This window comes from Odocoileus virginianus, chromosome X, assembly GCF_023699985.2.
Source record: "Odocoileus virginianus isolate 20LAN1187 ecotype Illinois chromosome X, Ovbor_1.2, whole genome shotgun sequence".
In the NCBI taxonomy this organism is placed as follows: Eukaryota; Metazoa; Chordata; class Mammalia; order Artiodactyla; family Cervidae; genus Odocoileus; species Odocoileus virginianus.
Window position 1 is genome coordinate 7802164 of NC_069708.1, and position 19518 is coordinate 7821681.

Consider the following 19518-nt stretch of genomic DNA (forward strand, 5'->3'; position numbering starts at 1 on the left):
CAATTTCATGTCCTTTACTGTCTTCTTATCTCTAATTTCTTCAGGTGTGCATACTCCTTTTAATTTTGGCAAGTTAACATCACTTACAGAAAGCATTTTTTCATATCCATTTTAATTTTAACCTGTGAGCTTATTCTGCTCAGGAGTTTCACATAAGGGTTGTTGCATATCCTCACTGTGCAATTTTGTGGTTGGATTTTCTTGGGATCTCTGAGGCTAACCGTCAAATATTACAATTAACCTTAATAAAATTATGCATAGTTTTCTATTAGATTTTAAAAGCCTTTATGTTTTTTCCTCATCTTTCTTTACCTTTCTATAGAAAATAATTTAGCTAATGCTCTATTGCCAGGTTTATGGAAAATTATGCCTTCATTGGCAGAATCACCAGGTTTGCATGAAATTTCCCACAAATACTATGTAACTCTAGACAAAACTACTTGCCAAGAACTAGGAAATCTAATTTTTTTTTTTTGGAAATCTAATTTTTAATTTACATTGAACAAAATAGATCTACCTGTTGTTAATAACATTTGAAACCTATGGGACCTACTCATCCCAATCCTCTTAATGATTCACAAATATACTATACATTTTAAAATAATGTGTCTCATTCCAATGTTAACTTATATTCTGGAAGAAGAAGACAATAAAATATTGATTCACTTTAACCTCAGTTAACCTCCATAATGTAGCAAGGATTTTACAAATACTATCATATTTCATTATCACAAACATCCTCATCCCCATGGTAGAAATGCAAGAAACCGGGCTAGAAGAGACTAGTGATCATGTAGCCAGCAGATGGAATCACTGGGATTCACAGGGCCATTCAACCCGGGGGTGGTCTATTTTACTAGACCACTGTTGTTGTAAAATATCTTACAGAAAACATTCCTCATGTTCAGTTTACCATTGTTGTTTGGTCTTCAGTGAACAGCCAGGTCTGTAAGTCAACAGGAACCATATTAGAATGGTCGTGTAATCCTAACTTGGGCAGAAGCTTCAACATGCTCAACACCTGGAGCAAATCTTACCCACTTTCTCTCAGTCTGTTTTCCCTCCTTTCTGGTCTCCAGGATTATCCTGAAGACAATCATTTGTAGATATTCTCTCCTTGGCTTTGGTATGCACTCTTGCCTGGCCCGGGGCTGCCCCATGGCTCCCTGAGACCCACGTACCAGGGTTTTTCTGAGCTTTACTATGGTCATATGTAACTCTGACCTGGACCTAGTCCCTGAAGTACCTAATTTTCCACTGCTTAGTTTATTTCTGAGTCTTTATCTCTGAAATGAATACAATTAATTTCTCATTTTAAATTCAGTTCTCAAATATAAAACACATCATAGTGCCGCCAAAAATCTTGAATTACTACTTCTAAGATATGAAAGACTAACTGAAAATCCATAGAATTCTAGAATTCATATACAGAAATAACAGAAAGGGACATTTGAGAAGAAGAAATGATGATAGAAATAGAAAAGGGAAATGCAAGGGGAGGAGAGAAATTTGGAAGCTCTGACTACCTGTGCTACATCAGGGCCATGACCAAACACAACTTTTAGTTAAGATGTTTGCCTGTGGCTGTCTCAAATGTCCTCACTGTAGATTAATTGGGAAGGATGACTCTAAACCAGTGGATATGTGAAATAAGTTTTTTAAACATGTATTAGCAATCAGTGGACTATATACATCTTTGATCTATCAATCTATCAACTTTCAGATCTAATAAAAATCCAAGGCTAAATATAATTGTAATATTAAATTGATTATTCTTCATGTATATTGTTCTTACTTGTTTTATCATGGAAAATTAAGTTAACACACAAATTTTTCCCCAAGCCATGCATCATCTGTATTTTGGGATCCTTCAAATATAAAAATCAACAAGAAATGGTTTCTGAAGAAAATATATTTTATGATGATTTATTTCAAAAGTTTTATACTGGTTCACTTATCCTTACTTTAACTTTAGCAATCTTTATTATGTTTTACAAATATTTGTTGAGAGCCTATTATGTGCAGGTACACAATGGCATTTTAAGTGAGTGGTTTATGGAGATTTTTGATCCTGTGTCTATTTAACTATAAAGTGTTAATAACTTACCTTGACAAAGTTGTAAAAAAAAAAATTAACCCTGCATATAGGCTGTGTCAAGACATGGTGAAAATGGGATTGGAGAAAATAGTGAGTGGTAAGATAATTCAAAGTAAAGGACTTAAATGATGTATTAAATGGAGGCAAAAATAGTTTACTTAAATTTTCTTTATGGTTGCCTTAATCTTTCAATTCATTTTGCATCCACTGGCACAAGCTTTCTGTTAGTGTAAGCTTGAGTGATTTATGATGTTATATTCATAATATCTAATATGAAAGATAATAGGCTGAAACTTTCAATCAGCTAGAATTGGACTTCAAATGCAATATATTACAGTTTATACATACCTTATATTACTACTTCCAATTTCTCAGAATATTCAGCTGCTATTAAATATTAAGATACTTGGAGTTCTTAGAAAAGTGTATGCAAGGATTTTTCTAATGCATTTAAAAGAAGTAATGATACTATGGAGTATTTTTCACTGAGTTAATAAGCAACATTAACAAAATTATATGCTTAGAAAGCAGTTATGTTAATTGTCTAAGACATATTCAATCATTTATCCTATATTAAATGGAATCAACAATATCACAGAAGAAATATCCAAGTAAGTTTCATCTAGGAGTTGAAACAAATAAAACTGTCATCACCTAGGTCAAAGAGGGTTGGATATCTGTCAGTTTCATGTAAGTTAACCTAACATAATTATAAGCCTCATTTTGCAGACTTTCACACCCTGGTTTTGTGAGGAGTACTGTATTTGCATAATAACAGAGTGGTGATTATTTCACTTCACTTTACAATCTCTCAGAATAGGAGCAAAAATGTATCTGCTAGAAAATCCCTATGGTTTATACTCTATTACAAATACAGTTCTAAAAAGACCAAGCTTATGATTGTGACTTGTATTTTTAAAGACAGAATCATAAAATTTCCATACAGTTGTTTGAAAGAGAACAGTGGTTTCTTCACCTCTTGGCCTATGATATTTCAGTAGTAACAATATTTTATATTTTTCAACCTGCTATCAATTATTAACAATCTCACCAGGCATACAATCCTTCTATCAACTTTTTAACCCATCAAGTAGATAAGCCAGATATGAGGACTAAACTATAATGTTTAAATCAATGAGATAAGAAGTCCTTGTGCAAGTTGATATAAGTTCTTTCACAAAAGATTTATTATTTGCCATGTATACATTAAGAAAGTAAAATTAGCATGGGATGGTCTCAGGAAAGCAATACATATTTTTGGATTAGATGCTGAAATAAAGTAAATGTATGGTAAATTGACAATTCACACTGCCAATGTTATGAAAAAATGATGCGGCAAAAGAAATTAAGATGTATTTCTCATTTTTGATAAGGGCACTCTTTCCTGTGATCTATTAATGGATTACATTTTTAATCTGAAAAACTAACCACTAGAGTTAGAAAAGCCCAAAGTTAGGGGAAACTACCCACTTTCAGAATGTAGATTAGAACTTTGAAATTGCACCCAGATTGGTTTTTTTTCTTTTGGTTAGTAGGCCTCTGTGATTATAGTAGTAGTTGCAAACACATATAGGTTTGCCAGTAACAACTCACAATTTGTGCAAAGTTGAGTCTTCGAAACTGAGCAAATTTGCTCTCAATTTCCCGCCAGCGCTTGCTGAGCTGGATCTGAGTTGGCGCCACTGCCATTGCTGCCCCATCCTCAGACAAGCCCTCAGCTTGCCTATGCACTGCATTCAGCTCCTCTTTCTTCTTCTGCAACTCACGATCAATTTCCTATTGAGCAAAACCAATACAGGGCCCAGGGCAGTTAGCTAACCACATGAATCAACCTATCCCAGCACATACCTGTCCCAGAAATTTCACAGGCTGTCGTCATTTTATTTTCACTTTGCATAATTTACAAGTATGGAAGGCAACACTGTCATCTTCACCCAAGGATCCACATATTATTTCAGTTATTCTTTGAATGCTCAGTTTTGGATACTCTAATTGAGAAAATATTGAAATTGATCTAACAGATTTCTTTCTTGTCAATTCCTCTAGTGTTTTGGGGGTTGACCCAAATTGAAGTGATTACTCATTATTAATAGGGACCATCCAGATAGAATATAATTTAGTGGCTAAGTGAATAAGTAATTTATTTCCTTTTTAAAGTTTTGAGGAACTCAACAGAGAATGAAGCAAAATAAAAAGTGTAAAATAACAGAAAAAACATCTTCAGACAATATGCAACAGATAAATCTATAGAGATTTGACACTGATGTGAGAAGATGCTCTGATGAAATGAATGTGCTAACATGAGATAGAAGTCGTCCATATACCGATAAGTCATTTGTTCATCTGGAACAAAGATACACAGAGTCAATTACAATTTTACCAGAAAACATATAACATTTCTTAATTCATTTCACAATGTCTAAGAATAAAACGTTTTATTCATTCAACATTATGTCAATTGAAAAACAATACAATACATTTACTAAAACAAAACAAAATACAGAGAAACAGCTCAAATTGGGGAGAACACTAATAGAAGAAACAGCAACATCAACATTTAAAACATGATCCATACAGGTTAAGTTCAATAAATTAAAATGTAGCAACAAATCTGAGATTGACATTCTAAAACAACATTACCTTTATCTTCCTTTCATCTCTGGGTTCAGGTAGGCTGGCTAATTTTTTTTCAATGTCATCCAAGCATTTCAGGAGATCATCAGCCTGCCTCTTGTACTGATACCACTGGTGAGAAATTTCTAGAGCCTTTTTTCTTCTTTGAGACCTCAAATCCTGTTCATAGTGCAGATATTATTAAAATATCAATATATAAGCATATTATACTTCTGGTTGTAGTCATTTAAAAATAATTTGGTTCCCTCACCTTCTTGTTCAGGTTCAGTTAAATTCACACTTAAAAGTTACCCATACAAGTAGATTATTAGACAGGACCCATGTACATGAAGCTAAGAAAACTGAACAATCCACTTTCAGTATTTTTTCTTAGTATGGTCAAACTTGTTTAGAAATCTTTTCATATTTAATTAACTCTTAATGAGTCAAATAAATTACAGTGTAGAGTTTGTGAAATTGTTCAATATGTGAACTCAATTGAGGTAACTACATACTTGTACAAACTTATTGAGTTTGCATTTGAATTTTAAAATAGGTAAAAATTCTAAAATTTCTATCTTCAGTACTAGGTTCAAAATTTTAAGTTTATATAGCCAAGCAATTTACATTCATAATTTTAGAAATGTCTGCAAAGAAATTTCATAGGACATGAATATTTTGTGATTATAAACATAAAGTGTTCTTAGTTATCACAGAAATTGCTTCAAACTATATATGTTCAAGTGTGAAAAGTGTATGCCTGAGAGTATGCATGAAAATGACAATTTAAATATCATAAAAATTATTTTCCTTTTAAGACTTGCATGGCAAACTTTCTCATTGGCATCAAATCGAAATGCAAAATGATAAAATTTAGAAAAGGAAAAGTGCACGGTTTTCAATCAACCTGATGAGATAAATAAGGGTGACTACTTTCATGAATCACAAAAGGGGAAAATTAATCATCTTACTCCTTACAAGACCATCCAATGTTTTCCCTGATCAACAGAATTTGTTGTAATGCTATTTTATGAGGGAATATATTTTACATGTTTTATAAGGGAACATAAGAGCTCAGGATACAGTTTCCATTTCTTCAGAGTAGTAGCAATTAGGGTTTCATGTATAGATATAGCTAGAGCAAAAGAAAAGAGTGAATATCAAAGAACTGCTGAAATATTCATTGCATTGGAAAGTTTCACCTTCTTTGAAGTATTTCATAAGGGCTAGACTTGAACACTTGGCAGATTAACAACTACTGAATTTAGTAGATTGGTGTGGCAAGTGTTGATTTTCATTAAATTCTTTTAACATATATCTGAGAAAAATGATTTGATTTCATTCTGCATCTTGTTTAAAATTGGGGATGTAAAATTTTCTACCGTTTACATTTTCAGTTGAATTTCTAAACCTCCTGTGGAGGAAATAAATGCCTGGGATGAGCCAGATGGAATGCTGCTTTTTTCAAAGGTACCAAGATACAGCCACGTGAAAGAGAGTTGAGCCATGCCTTACTGGTGACGCAACTCATATCTTCACCAAGAGAAAGGGCTTGTGGTCACCAAATCTGAAATTCCTTTTATTTCCTAAGCACAGAGTGGTGTGTAATGTGTAAAGATATTAAGAGACATTATAGAGATTTCTTTACAGGTATGCCAGATAACCATTAAACACTGCTGTTTGGTAGGATACATATCATCATATGACCAGTGTAGATGTTTCTAAAAGCTTGGTCACAGTTGGAAGCATGTGAATTACACAGCTTTCTGATTTTCTGAGCACATTATGGCTTGCTCTTATGCTCCCTCAGGGAAGAGGCCTTTTCTATTTCTTATATTTATCAGCAGTTACCTTCAGAACACCTGCTGGCCAATTAGACTTTCCTTGTGGATTCCTTGCAGGCACAATATTGTGTAATTACATTCTCAGCAGTGTTTATTTGGTTGTCTGACTATACGGGAAAAGGTTTTTTACTCTTATTTGCATATAGAAAGCAGAGTCTATTCACCTACAAGGTGGATCCACCTACATGGCTATACAGCTCTAAAGGAGTGATTTACAATGAAAAGCTCAGCAATTAACAGTATTAGAAAATCAGCCATGCATGCAAATAGTGAATATTGAAAAGCACATTAAAAAATAAAAGGTTATTTCACAGAATCTTTCACATGTCCTGTGTCTTCTCAATAACTTTCTAGATACTATTATATAAACACCAATATTCTATTGTCTTTCCTGTGCAATTCCAGATGAGACACATGGGTACTTGAAGCTCTATACTAATGCTGGTTAAAATGAGAGCACCAGTTCTTTCTCATGGACATTAAGATTATTTTAGAGGACTGCTAAATAAATGAAATTAGACTTCTAAATGTTTAGTTAGTTGCAAAGAGTAACTCTCTTAAACGCAAAATGAAGTTAACTGAAAAAAAAAAATGAGCTATTAAACAAACATTAGGTTACCCCAAAAAGTGAACCTACTCTGAATTAAATCAAGAAAATATCAAGAGCAGAAAGTCTCAAAAATATACAGATTGGTTATGCTGACAGTTAAACAGGTTTTTCAAGACACATGTCAAAATAACGTACAAAATAGATCATATTACAAAATTAAATATATGAACACTATGAATGATGCATTTAATATCTTTTGATTACTACTCAGAAAAATGTGTCTAAGTAAATATCTTGAAATTTTTAAGCAATACATCTTTCAAAATCAAAGACAGCAATCAAAATTGTTAAAGCACAGACACTGAATGGAAAAAAAATATGTATTTCTGGTGACTAAGATTCTTAAGCAAATTTGATTTATGAACAATAGATTTTACCCTGTACATGAAAAAAACACAGGCAAGGTATATTATAATTTTAGCTCTAATACCTTGAGAGCATTATGTTTTGTCTGTAACAGCTGCTGTTTTATCTTTATTTCCTCTCGCTTTCTCTCATCTGTGATTCTTTGTTGTAAGTTGTCTCCTCTTTGCAACAATTCTTTTACAGTACCCTCATTGTCTTCACTCTGATTAAAAACAACAAGTACAGTCTTCATTTTGGTTTAAAAAAAGCTGTACATCTTTAACAGAGATAATAAAACATGTTATTAAAACACACACAAAAAATCCAATTTAAAACTTTCAGGGAATGCTATTCTAAGATACTGCACTCAGAGTTTCTTCTTTAATATGCTATACTTTAACTTTTAAAAGAAATTTCCTCCTGTCTATTTCAAAAGGACACATGTGATTAGAGTTGTATGTAGAAAGATGGGGGAGCAATTTACTACATCATTTCAGACAAGTGAATTGTTATGAAAGCATTCTTTGGGCTTTGATTTTTAGTGCATTTCTAGAAATTAAAAAAAAACTTTGGAGAAAAAAACAAAACTTGTTATATATAATGTTAACTATTTCACAGAGGACTATAGATGTGGCTCTGTGAATGTGAGACCGTAAAATTTAAAATTTTAACACACATTCCTTAGTGAAAATACATTGTTTTAAGTGTACACTGATTTCTATACAATAAGTTCTGTTTTACATAAACTAGCTTTCCTGATGGCTCAGATGGTAAAGCGTCTGCCTACAATGCGGGAGACCTGGGTTCGATCCCTGAGTCGGGAAGATCCCCTGGAGAAGGAAATGGCAACCCACTCCAGTACTCTTGCCTGGAAAATCCCATGGACGTAGGAGCCTGGTAGGCTACAGTCCGTGGGGTCGCAAAGAGTCGGACACGACTGAGCAACTTTTCTTTCTTTTCTTGTACATAAACTAAATGACCAAATCTAGAACAAATATTAGAGCTTTAGGAAAAAAAGTTCTCAACTGCTGTCAAATATTGCAGATAATTTCTAAAAATAAGTCACATATGCATGTTATTTTAAATAAATACAATTAAGTAAATATTAAATATGGATTAGAAAAATGACTCAAATATTTTAACATGTAGTTTGCTCTTTAGGCTCTAAGAAAATTATTTTTATTTATTTTGAAATAAAATTATTTTAACAGTGTTTGTCCAATAGAGTAGCATATGTAACCATTGGATGTTTCACTTCTATTTCCTATCTTTCTTTCAATGCATAAATACATTCTATCAAGGAGGTTTGCTTTTTAATAGTACCCAAGGTACTCTGATGAATTAAAAGAAGCAGACAATTTTTAAGTGTGACATGCTTGTGTTTATAATCATCCATGGTGTTCCATGTTGCATACTTAAATCTCTAATGCATATGTCAACTTCTACACACAACTGAGAAACTATTCAATTTTTTAAAAGAAATGAGATTTTCATCAGAGATGTGCCAGTTACTTGTTTAATGAAATAATGTAATAGACATTTATGTGTATAGTCTGTGAAAAACCTTCCTTTTAAGAATATGTCGTTAAAAATCTGAAACATCTCCTGGGGCTGAGGACAAAAATAATGAACAAACACAAACCCTACTGCACTACTTTCCCCACACCAGCTGAAAGCTAGAGGGCAGCGTTGGTGAACAGCCCAAGAGATAAGAAGCATTCTTTTCCACCTTGGTGCCCTCTGGTTTCTTCTTTGACATGAATAAGAGGTAGTTGTAACTCTGTATCTTAGAAAGGTTTGTCTGGCCTTTCTTTCCATGAGCTGAGTTGGCAAGACCATCAAACCCGTACATAGGGAGTACTGAGTTAGGCAGCTCTAGGAAGTCAGAAATGATACCAACGAGAACTAAGATTGGTAAAAATGGTTCTCCTATTGCTTCATGTGCCTATTATTTACAACTTATAATTTATCTTCCGATATAATTTTCAAGCACAGTCTGGGAAGTCTAGCACTGCTACATGTCTGAGAAATCTCTAGCATGACATATGTAAAGGTTAATGATGCCATATAGGTGATGGTTGTGGAGAGGGGAAAGGAAACTGTGACGAGGAGTAAGGAGAAAAAATAAGTCAGTGAAAAGGAATGTGAGGCAGAAATAGTCAAGCCAGAGAGAAATGTAAAAGACATGTTGAAATTAATCAGGGTATAAGAAGAAAGTTATGAGTCTGGGGATAGCCCACATGGTTATATTTCTTTTTTCCCATGAAATAAGCAGCATGAATTTACATATTTTAGATATATACTATACTACTTGTTAAACTTTTTTGTAAAACGACATTGTGTTAAGTTTTAATAAACAATGTTTATATCATGTATAATTGCCCCTTATCCAAAATAAATGTTACATTACCAAAAATAGGACTAAAGCAAAATATCAGCCATCTCTGATGGTTTTGCTATTTTTTTATTATTATGAAGTTTCTAATTTATTTTCTGAGTTGACTTTTTTTCCATCTATTACATTTTGTCCTTTGAGTATGGATGAAAGTAACATTGCTGGGTGATTTATTAGAATCTATAAGTACTCCTGTATGCCCATATCATAGTAATTTGGCATTCATAATAGTTCAATAACAATACTTTGCATTTGTAATAAATCATTAGAATCACAAAATGTACAAGGTATGCTCTAAGAATTTAGTTGGAGACTTGAATTATCTAATTTCCTTTGAAATATTTATTTATTCATTTCATTCCTAGTTCATTCACACTTTTATCACAACCAATTTACCATATCTTTATTGAAGTCTTCCTCTTTCAGATTCACCCCCTGCTGAATTTCAGCCTCCAGTGGTTCAAGCAATTTTTGTATATCTGAGTTAAACTGCTCCAATTCCTTCAAAGGAATGGAGGCCTAAAAAAAAAGATAGTGCTAATTTAAATCAAAATTACTTTTTATTAGAAATATAAGCCAAAAAATGCATTTGTTCAACCTCCTGTTGCTAAAATAATGACATGCATTATGTTTCCACATTATATTTTATGAAAGTGTTGAAATAAAACTGGGAAAGTACCTGAGGATGCAAAGAAAGACAAACATTTAACATCATCAGAGCTGAACATACATGTAGTACAATGCAATTCATTATTCTGATTTTTCAGCAAAAGTCAATTTCCATATACTTGGCTGGTCTAATTGTTAATATCCTAAAGTTGAATTTGATCTTATTTTAAATATTCTGATACAAATATCATTTGGGTAAATATCTCATCAGAAATTGCCTCATTCATCTAATAACAGTAACAGCAGTTGGAAATGCAGAATTGTCTCCTTATCCTCAGAAAAACATACATAGCAATCTGCTTAGATATTTTAAATGACATTTTTAACATGGCAGAATTGACAGGCATGCTCCCATAAGACAGTGTCATTAGCTTGTCTTAAGAATGCTTTATTTGGTAGCACACAGGCACACACACACACACACACACAAAATTGAAAAAAATGAACTCTTAATATCTCAAATGAAAAGTCTGAATATATGTTTTCCAACTTCATAAATATCACATTTCCTTTGATTTTGAAATTCATAATTACCATAGTCTCAAAAATCTTTTTAACCCCTTGTTTTTCTAAAGAAACCACTTGAAGAGGACTGATAAATGAAAATACAGTGAAAATCAAATATATATTCAAGAGAATAGGCAAAAATTAAAGTTCAGTTAATAATATAAATGTTTATTTTATTCATCTGGACCTCTGTATTCAATTCATTTGCATTAAAATACTAGAAAATATTTTATATCTGATAGCTTTGGAAAACTCACATGTGACCAAAAAAACACCTTATTTTCTAAAAAAAAAAAAAACAAAATAACCTTATTTTCTTTAGAGCTAAACATTTTCCACTTGAAAAAACAACTTAGGAATGACCCAGTGTCTTATGCCAGTATGACATATTCATCAAGTTGGTCCCCCCTCCCTCCGCCACTCTCCCCCAACAGATTCCTAGGCTTAGTCTTCCTCTTTATTATACAGTATCTCTTAGAGGAAAATATGGGAACGTGTTCAAGGAAAAAACAATATCTAAAGGTATTTAGTTACTAATGAAAAAGTGAACCACTGAATGCTATTCACAAGAAAAAATTCTCACAGGAAACATGAATAAACACTTATCTTCTAGGTACTTGTATACATGCCAGAGAGGATTTATGGAGTCTTTCTAAAGTGCCTTATTTTCAATACTAGTTTTTAAATCCTAATAAATATCTGAAATATAATAATATGTTTTAGAATCAGTACAGATTGGAAGTATTATAAATAGGCACTTGAATGGTGTTCCAATCTCTATTATTAACATACTTCTATACTTTAAAATCATATATTATATAATATATTGTAAAGATAAAGAATGATAGCCTTAGTATAACTACACAGTGTTAATTTGATGGTGTCTATGTTATTCAGTTGTTGTTCACATTTCCTAAGATTTAATAAGAGTAACTGCATTGTTATACATATATATATATATATATATGATTTTGTGAATGTATGAAGATAAATGATACCTAAAATAACTTTTTAAGTACTTGCATATCAAAATAACATGGGTCCACTATCTATAATGGATAATCTGATTTAGTCTTACATGTGCTTCCTCTCTAGTTCATCCTTTCTCCATATATTCATATATAGTAGTTTCAAAGGCTCAGAACTTGGGCATTCATAACTATTGAGGGAACTCCTTCCCTAATAGTGCTATCTTCTAAAACTTAAATATAATTTTCATAATATCTGCCATTCATTTTTAGCTGTGATTTTACTTTTCAATTCCAATGTAGACTCTTCCATAGCCAGCTGATTACTCACTTGAAGTTCAACGTGTCTAGAAATGAGCTTATTATCTTGCCCAGAGCTTCTCAGAACATTAAATTCCCTAGTTCTGTAAATATAAGTCATTTTTTTCAGTCATCCAAGTCTAAAACATGAGTCATGCTATTTTCCAAAACATCACTACTCTATTGTCTAATAAATACCAAATACTGTCAATTCACTTACCATGAATCACTTGCTTTCTTTTCTGAGATACCACCTCTCCTACACAAGACCTATGGCAAAAACCTCCTTACAGATGTACAATGCTTCCCACCTCACCAGGTCTATACTGTGGGCTGTAATCAGGTCAATATGTTCCAAAAGCACAGCTTTCATAATGTTATTGCCCTGCTCAAGAAGTACAAGTCAAATAAAGTCCAAACTCCAGCATGATAGTCAAGGCTCCCCCTAATCTTGTCCCAAGGATCTTCCTAACCTTATTTAAATGTTCCATATACACTCTTTCTTACAGGTCTGTTGGTGAACTCCTAGTATTCCTCCCTCAAGGATTAGAATGCTTTTCACCTTCTGGTGAACAGCCTAAAATTCTTGAAAGAGAATGGCTAGATTGGACTTGAGCTCCAACACTGAGCAACTGAGGGATTTGGGGCAAGTAATCTCCTCTTTGAGCCTCTGTGTCTTTATATGTAACATGAGGATAACAAGAATAGCTACTCATAGAGCTTTTATGAGGATAAAATATGTTAGAATGTTGTTTGGTATATAGCAAAGGCTCAATAGATATTGGCTCTTACTGTTTCCCCTCAAATTTGCACCCATCCATTGGCTCGAGTCAATATCTTCCTCTTTTGAAAATGTCCAGTTTATGAAGGATAAAATAAACACTTGTTGACACAGCATTTTTATTTTAACAACTGATTTAACAAAATCATGGAATTCTAATGGTAAACATGGAAAAATTGACACTCCAGTTTGGTAAAGTCATATTATTCTTAACAACAAAACTTAATCAATCTGCATCGATATAGTGGGGTCCATCAGGATGATAAAGGGCTGTCCACCAGTTCTGTCCTGTGCAGAATTTTCATTTGGAGATCAACAAGTATGTAAAAAACACATGGCGAGAGGGATGAGCTCCAAAACATCCCATAAAGATGAGTAATTTGTCTGTCTTGTTTAACCTAGAGTCATTTCTGGTACATAGAAGGCACTCATAAGTGAAATTTTCCTGAAAAACTAAGTGAATGCGTGACTAATCATGGAATAGTGGAAGAACAGTTTGAAGGAGCTCTTGAATGACCTGGAATTTACACAATTTCCATTGTATAAAATTGAAGAGACTGGAGTAGCCAGCACCTCATGCATGGATGTATACTAATTGCTGGCCAAATGCTAGCAACAACATCACACCACTCGGTACAAAAATAACATTAGTAGATACAAATAGATTTTCGGAAACACTAGTAGTTAGTTATGAATTATTCAAGCAAGATAACGTAAGCTTAGATTTCATTAGTAGTATGTGTAGAGTCTAGATTTCCTGATCAAAGACTACCATGGATTTGTTTTTTAAGGAAACTATTATGTAGATTAGAGATTTTAATTATTCTGTGTGGTTCCAAAGTGAACAACTAGAATCAATTGGTAGAAATTACTTGGAGCCTGAATTGTCGTTTAATATAGAAACAACTAATTAGTGCTGCAATTTTTTTTTGTCTTTTTAAAGCATTCATTTTAAAGTAGTGAGTGTCTCACTGCTGAAAGTATATAAACAGAAGCAGGATAATGATGTGTAGCTTCCTTGGTGGCTCAGCTGGTAAAGAATCTGCCTGCAATGTGGGAGACCTGGGTTCAATCCCTGGGTTGGGAAGATCCCCTGGAGAAGGGAATGGCTACCCACTCCAGTGTTAGATGTATTAGAGTATATGTTAGAAATAAGATACTTTTCACATGAATAATTCCCTAATATTTTACCTATTTACAGTAAATTTTCTCCTCTGAATTCAAAGATCTTTGTTTACTAGAGATATGCAGCCATATAGAAATATTATGCAAGTCATATATTTAATTTTCAATGCTCTAGTTGCCATACTAAAAAGTGAAAAACATCAGATGGATGTAGTATTTACCCAATATATCTAAAATACTATTCAACTTATAATCATTATACAATTATTAATAAGGTATTTTACCTTCATTTTTTCATATGAAGAATTGAAACCCACAGTGTATTTTACACTTACAGCACAACTTAATTTGGAGTAGCCACATTTCAAATATTCAATAACCATATGTAGTCTGTGGCTCCTTTTTTGATAGTAGCCACATTAGCCACAGTACAGATCAACAGCAACTATTATGACTATGACATCGAGAAGAACCAAAAGTTCATTATTAGTATGAAATATCTCACAGAAGTAATGTTGTATTAATAGGAGTTAAAATGCTGATGTTTTATTTAGCACATTTTAGTGGATTTAGATAATTTTTATAACGTCCATCTCATTTATCTGTATTCAGACATGTTTTATATGGGGATTTTCAGGAAGCCCTCTGGAGATAGGAACATTTATGTGAATGGGTTTGAGATGTTTTATTAGGAGTCTCTATTCCTCATGTGTGGGAGGGATTGGGGGCAGGAGGAGAAGGGGACGACAGAGGATGAGATGGCTGGATGGCATCACCGACTCGATAGACATGAGTTTGAGTAAACTCTGGGAGTTGGTGATGGACAGGGAGGCCTGGCATGCTGCAATTCATGGGGTCGCAAAGAGTCGGACACGACTGAGCGACTGAACTGAACTGAACTGATTCCTCATGTGTAATCTTAGACTGTGTTGCAGTATGTATTTACATACTAGAATGTAATAGTATTTAACATTCAAGGGTTTATATTTTGTCTCCCCACTAGATTTTTAACTCCTAAAGTTGGGAATACATCTTATATCATTCTGTATTTTCCATAGCAAAAGGAACTCATTTTTTAAACATAAAATGTGCTTGCTTTATAAATTACTAATTTTAGAACATCCAATAGATCAAATTATTCAGTAAATAATTTTACAACCAAAATGACCATACCTACCCAACTCAGTTATTTAAGCTATGTTATTGGCAGGATAAAACCAGCCATTTGACATTCATGTAATTAATATTTTTCAAGAAGTTGGGAAAATTTAATTGCTTTTCCTTAAGAGTTCACTGGTTCACCATTAGGTCATGACTTCTCTTGACTAATAAAAATTTTACGTGTTATTCTTTGGTCTTTGTTGGCTTTGTAATTTGTAATTCTTATGGAATTTTATAAAATAAATGAAGGGTAAGCAAACAATCATAATTTAATAGCTCACTGGTGAGTCATCAAAGTTTAAGTCATATAAAGCATATAAGGCCTGCCTCTTTGATTCAGTATTATGACAAATTATTTGAATAAATTGAGATCAATGGTAGATAAATCATCTTAATTTAAGCATACATTAATTCTACTGACTTTACAGAAAGTATATGACCAAAGAAGAACTAGAATCACAATTAACTCATACTTCTGACAGTGCACACAAGATAAGCTTTAGAATACATAGAAGATAATAATAAAAAGTTATAGTATCTCAGCAGAAAGTACGAACCAGGCATAGCTTTTGCACAATTTAATTTTTTACCTACCTTTTCATCTTAAGAGCTTTAGCATGACTGTGTAGTCATACAAAATACAAATAAAGTAAAACACAGGGTAGTTTAATAATCAAACAGATAGATCAACGGACACAAAAGAAAGGAGAGACAGAGAAACTGAGAAAGACAACACTTTGTTTTCCTTGATTTTTAATGTGGCTTCAGATTTCTTAACAGCTATTAACTGTGCTTTGCTGTATGATTTAAGATTAATGAAATTTAAGGCTTTGTTAAAGTTTTAGGATTAATGGTGATTTATATAACAAGTTAACAAACAACAACAGACTGAAAAAAGCAAAGTCAATTACAAATTAATTCATTGTAAATTGGAAGCATTCAAAATTACTCAGATACACTTTATCATTTTTAAAATGTAAGCTTTCTTTTGATTAAATATTACTTCTAACGTGCATAGGTACACTAACATAATAAAGACTGTGTTTACACAGAGAGCAAAGTAAACATTTGTTAATATGGACTATGTAATCCTACTAATCATGATATATGGTGACTACATTCAAATTACATTGAAACCTGAATTAAAAATGAAAATTCCAAATGCTACAGATTGGTTTAAAATTGCTTCAAATCAGTCTCCTCTTTCCATTCTGCAGCTTTGAAAATTTATTAATCATTACAATATTGATATAGATTTAAAATTAAATAAGAATAATGTATGGAAATCAAAATTAATAAAGTTTCAAGGATCAGAAACTTCCTATGATACAGAAAAGACACAGTGCTGATATGATATAAAGAGTTATTTCAAATCAAAATATCTGGAGAGGAAAGAAAACTTACAAAGGGAAATAAGTGTACTGAAAGATCTATCTAAAACAAAGGTAATCAGATAAAGTAGTTTGTAGATTTATTCATTGATTTATTTTAAATTCATAAGAGATATATCCAAGGAACATAAGACATAATATTTTAAAGATAAAACAAACTGACTTGGATAACTGACATTTCATTGGCTGCATTCTTTAGTATTAGATCAGGTACTGGCTTATCTTTGATGCTATGAGGATAAAAATGTGAAATTGTGGTAACTTCTCAAATTTGTAAAGGTAATTAAGAGACATTACATAGTATATCTGTTGGTTTTGAATTGATAAGATTAATGTCATGGTCACACCTTTTAGAATTGGATATAAAATATACTAATTGGTTAAGACATGTTGGTGACTCAATAATCATCACACTTTCTACTTTTTATTGAGAATAACTTGAAATACTTTCCTATCTCATGATTATATGAGTTTAGTAGTAGCAACTGAAATAGCAGAAGAAAGGACTTAACTTTAAAATATAGGGGGAGACTGATGAATGAAAAATATTGCCGTTGGAAAACTTTCTATCTTTTTCTTATTTCTTTCTTCCTTTCTCCCTTAATTCCTTTATTCATCTCCCATTTCTGGTTTTTAGTTATAATTATTTTTAATAGAAAGAAGTACCACAATCATTGTTTTAAGGGAGACTAGACATTTTTATATCAAAGCATACTAGACCAACAAAAAATTATCTGATGATACAACTAGAGATAAGAACGTATGCTGAGAGTCAGCATGTTGGAGTGGACAAAGTAATGAATTAGGATCTAACGTTTTCTAACCAGGCTATCTAACAGAGAAATAGGGTAACTTACTGGCTCTCTCACAACCCCCGATAAACATCTGAAAGTTCTGGTCCAAGGAATAATTACTTTTACATCTGTGGACTGATTGGAGGAATCATTTGCCTTTTTAAAGTATCATGATAAGAAATCACCAAATCGCTTTAATCATTTTAAATGTCATGCTAATAAGACCCAGTTAGTTCTAGCAAATGACCCTGCTCACCAAACTCAATTAACAACTACTTTGAAAACACTGTAAATGATCACAAAAGGAATGTGTTATCCAAGTTCCAATAGAACTAATTTTGTTACAGGGATAGGATATTACAAATGTGCAAAAAATGTTGTTAATATAGAAATTCTGTCAGTAGGCTAATTTCTTGCTTATTTCAGTGAAATAAAATTAGCAGGTAGAGTAATACAAAGTCTAGGTATTAATTTATTATTTGAGGATTTTGGCTGTGGTTATTACATATGTAATACTTTAAAATTATGTGATGGCTATATATATTTAAGTTTTCATCTATGCCTTTTAAAATAATATCTTTGTAGAAAATTTTACTAAAAATGTATTTGTACAATAAGAATACCTGTACCAATTAACAGACAGTGTTCTCTTTTGTCAGAGAAGGTGTTAAGTTAGATATAGACTACAAAGGGGAAAAAGATAAATGTATTTGTATTGATAAAGCTGATTATTGAAAACTGAGTTTCAGTTAAAATTCTCAAATCCATTGAATCTTAGATTTCCTAGGTCACATTCAAAAGATGGATTACTTATTTCCCACTGATGTTTGGGAAGGTCACAATATCTAAGATATCTTTAAATTATTTATACTTTTCACATATTAAGCCACTATTTAAGATAAAATTAGATACAACCATGTGTTTTTACTGATATATTCTACATTAAATGAAAAACTCACTGGCTCTTTTATAGCCATGTATATTAATAAACACACACATATACAAAAGTCTCTGATGCAAAGAATGATTACTTTTGCACCTGCTAACACTGATTGGATTGGACTGATTGGAGATCAAAATCTTGACACTTTATAATATTACAGCAATAATATTATGAATATTTGCATATGTGATGGAAGATCATTCAAATCTCATGTTGTAATTACACACACACACACACACACACACACACACACACTGCTACACGGATTTCAAAAGCAATTTTAAGACCCATATGGAAATTAAGGAACATATTGTATATAATACCTAATGGCACATAATACCTAATGATTCATTGGAAAAGACCCTGATGCTGGGAAAGATTAAAGGCAGGAGGAGAAGAGGACAACGGAGGATGAGATGGCTGGATGGCATCACCGACTCTATGGACATGAGTTTGAGTAAGCTCCGGGAGTTGGTGATGGACAGGGAAGCCTGGCATGCTGTAGTCCATGGGGTCGCAAAGAGTTGGACATGACTCAGTGACTGAACTGAACTTAATGGCACATAAATATATTTTAATAAAGAATGAAGACATAAGAAGACAAGTTCACCTTTCTTTTGTTTAGTACCAATTACACAGTCAATAAGGTAACATTTTAGCTCCAGAGAAATGTGAAATATTTCTAAATCTCTAGAAGAAATCACAATCTAAGGAAATTATGTGTATAAGTTTCATAATATTTTGTTACAAAGTAATGCAATTGCTATATTAATAGGACATAGCTAAAATCTGTTTATTCAATATGCTTTTAAAGCTAAGTATTACAATGTGACAAATATATCTTGATGTAAATTTTATCCTGTCTCTGAGACAGCCTTTCACACTCAGTATTCACTTCTGACTCAGTTTTCAGTTCATCATCTTCTTGGCCTTCATATATAGTGATTTACCTCTAGGTTAGTTTTCAGCCTAGC

General features: G+C 32.5%; 1 protein-coding gene across 7 annotated transcripts in view; it reads right to left on the reverse strand.

Annotated features, from left to right (window-relative positions):
• Positions 1-19518, reverse strand: part of DMD (dystrophin) — a 2261655-nt gene that overhangs the window by 1253860 nt on the left and 988277 nt on the right. For 6 of the 7 annotated variants that reach the window (XM_070462101.1, XM_070462106.1, XM_070462102.1 and 3 more), the window contains 4 exons: positions 10302-10424; positions 7596-7733; positions 4739-4891; positions 3692-3874 (listed from right to left, as the gene is read on the reverse strand). In XM_070462101.1, the coding sequence (XP_070318202.1) occupies positions 3692-3874; positions 4739-4891; positions 7596-7733; positions 10302-10424 (597 nt within the window). The remainder of the gene's footprint in view (positions 1-3691; positions 3875-4738; positions 4892-7595; positions 7734-10301; positions 10425-19518) is intronic. The other variant, XM_070462105.1, reaches the window with a different exon arrangement.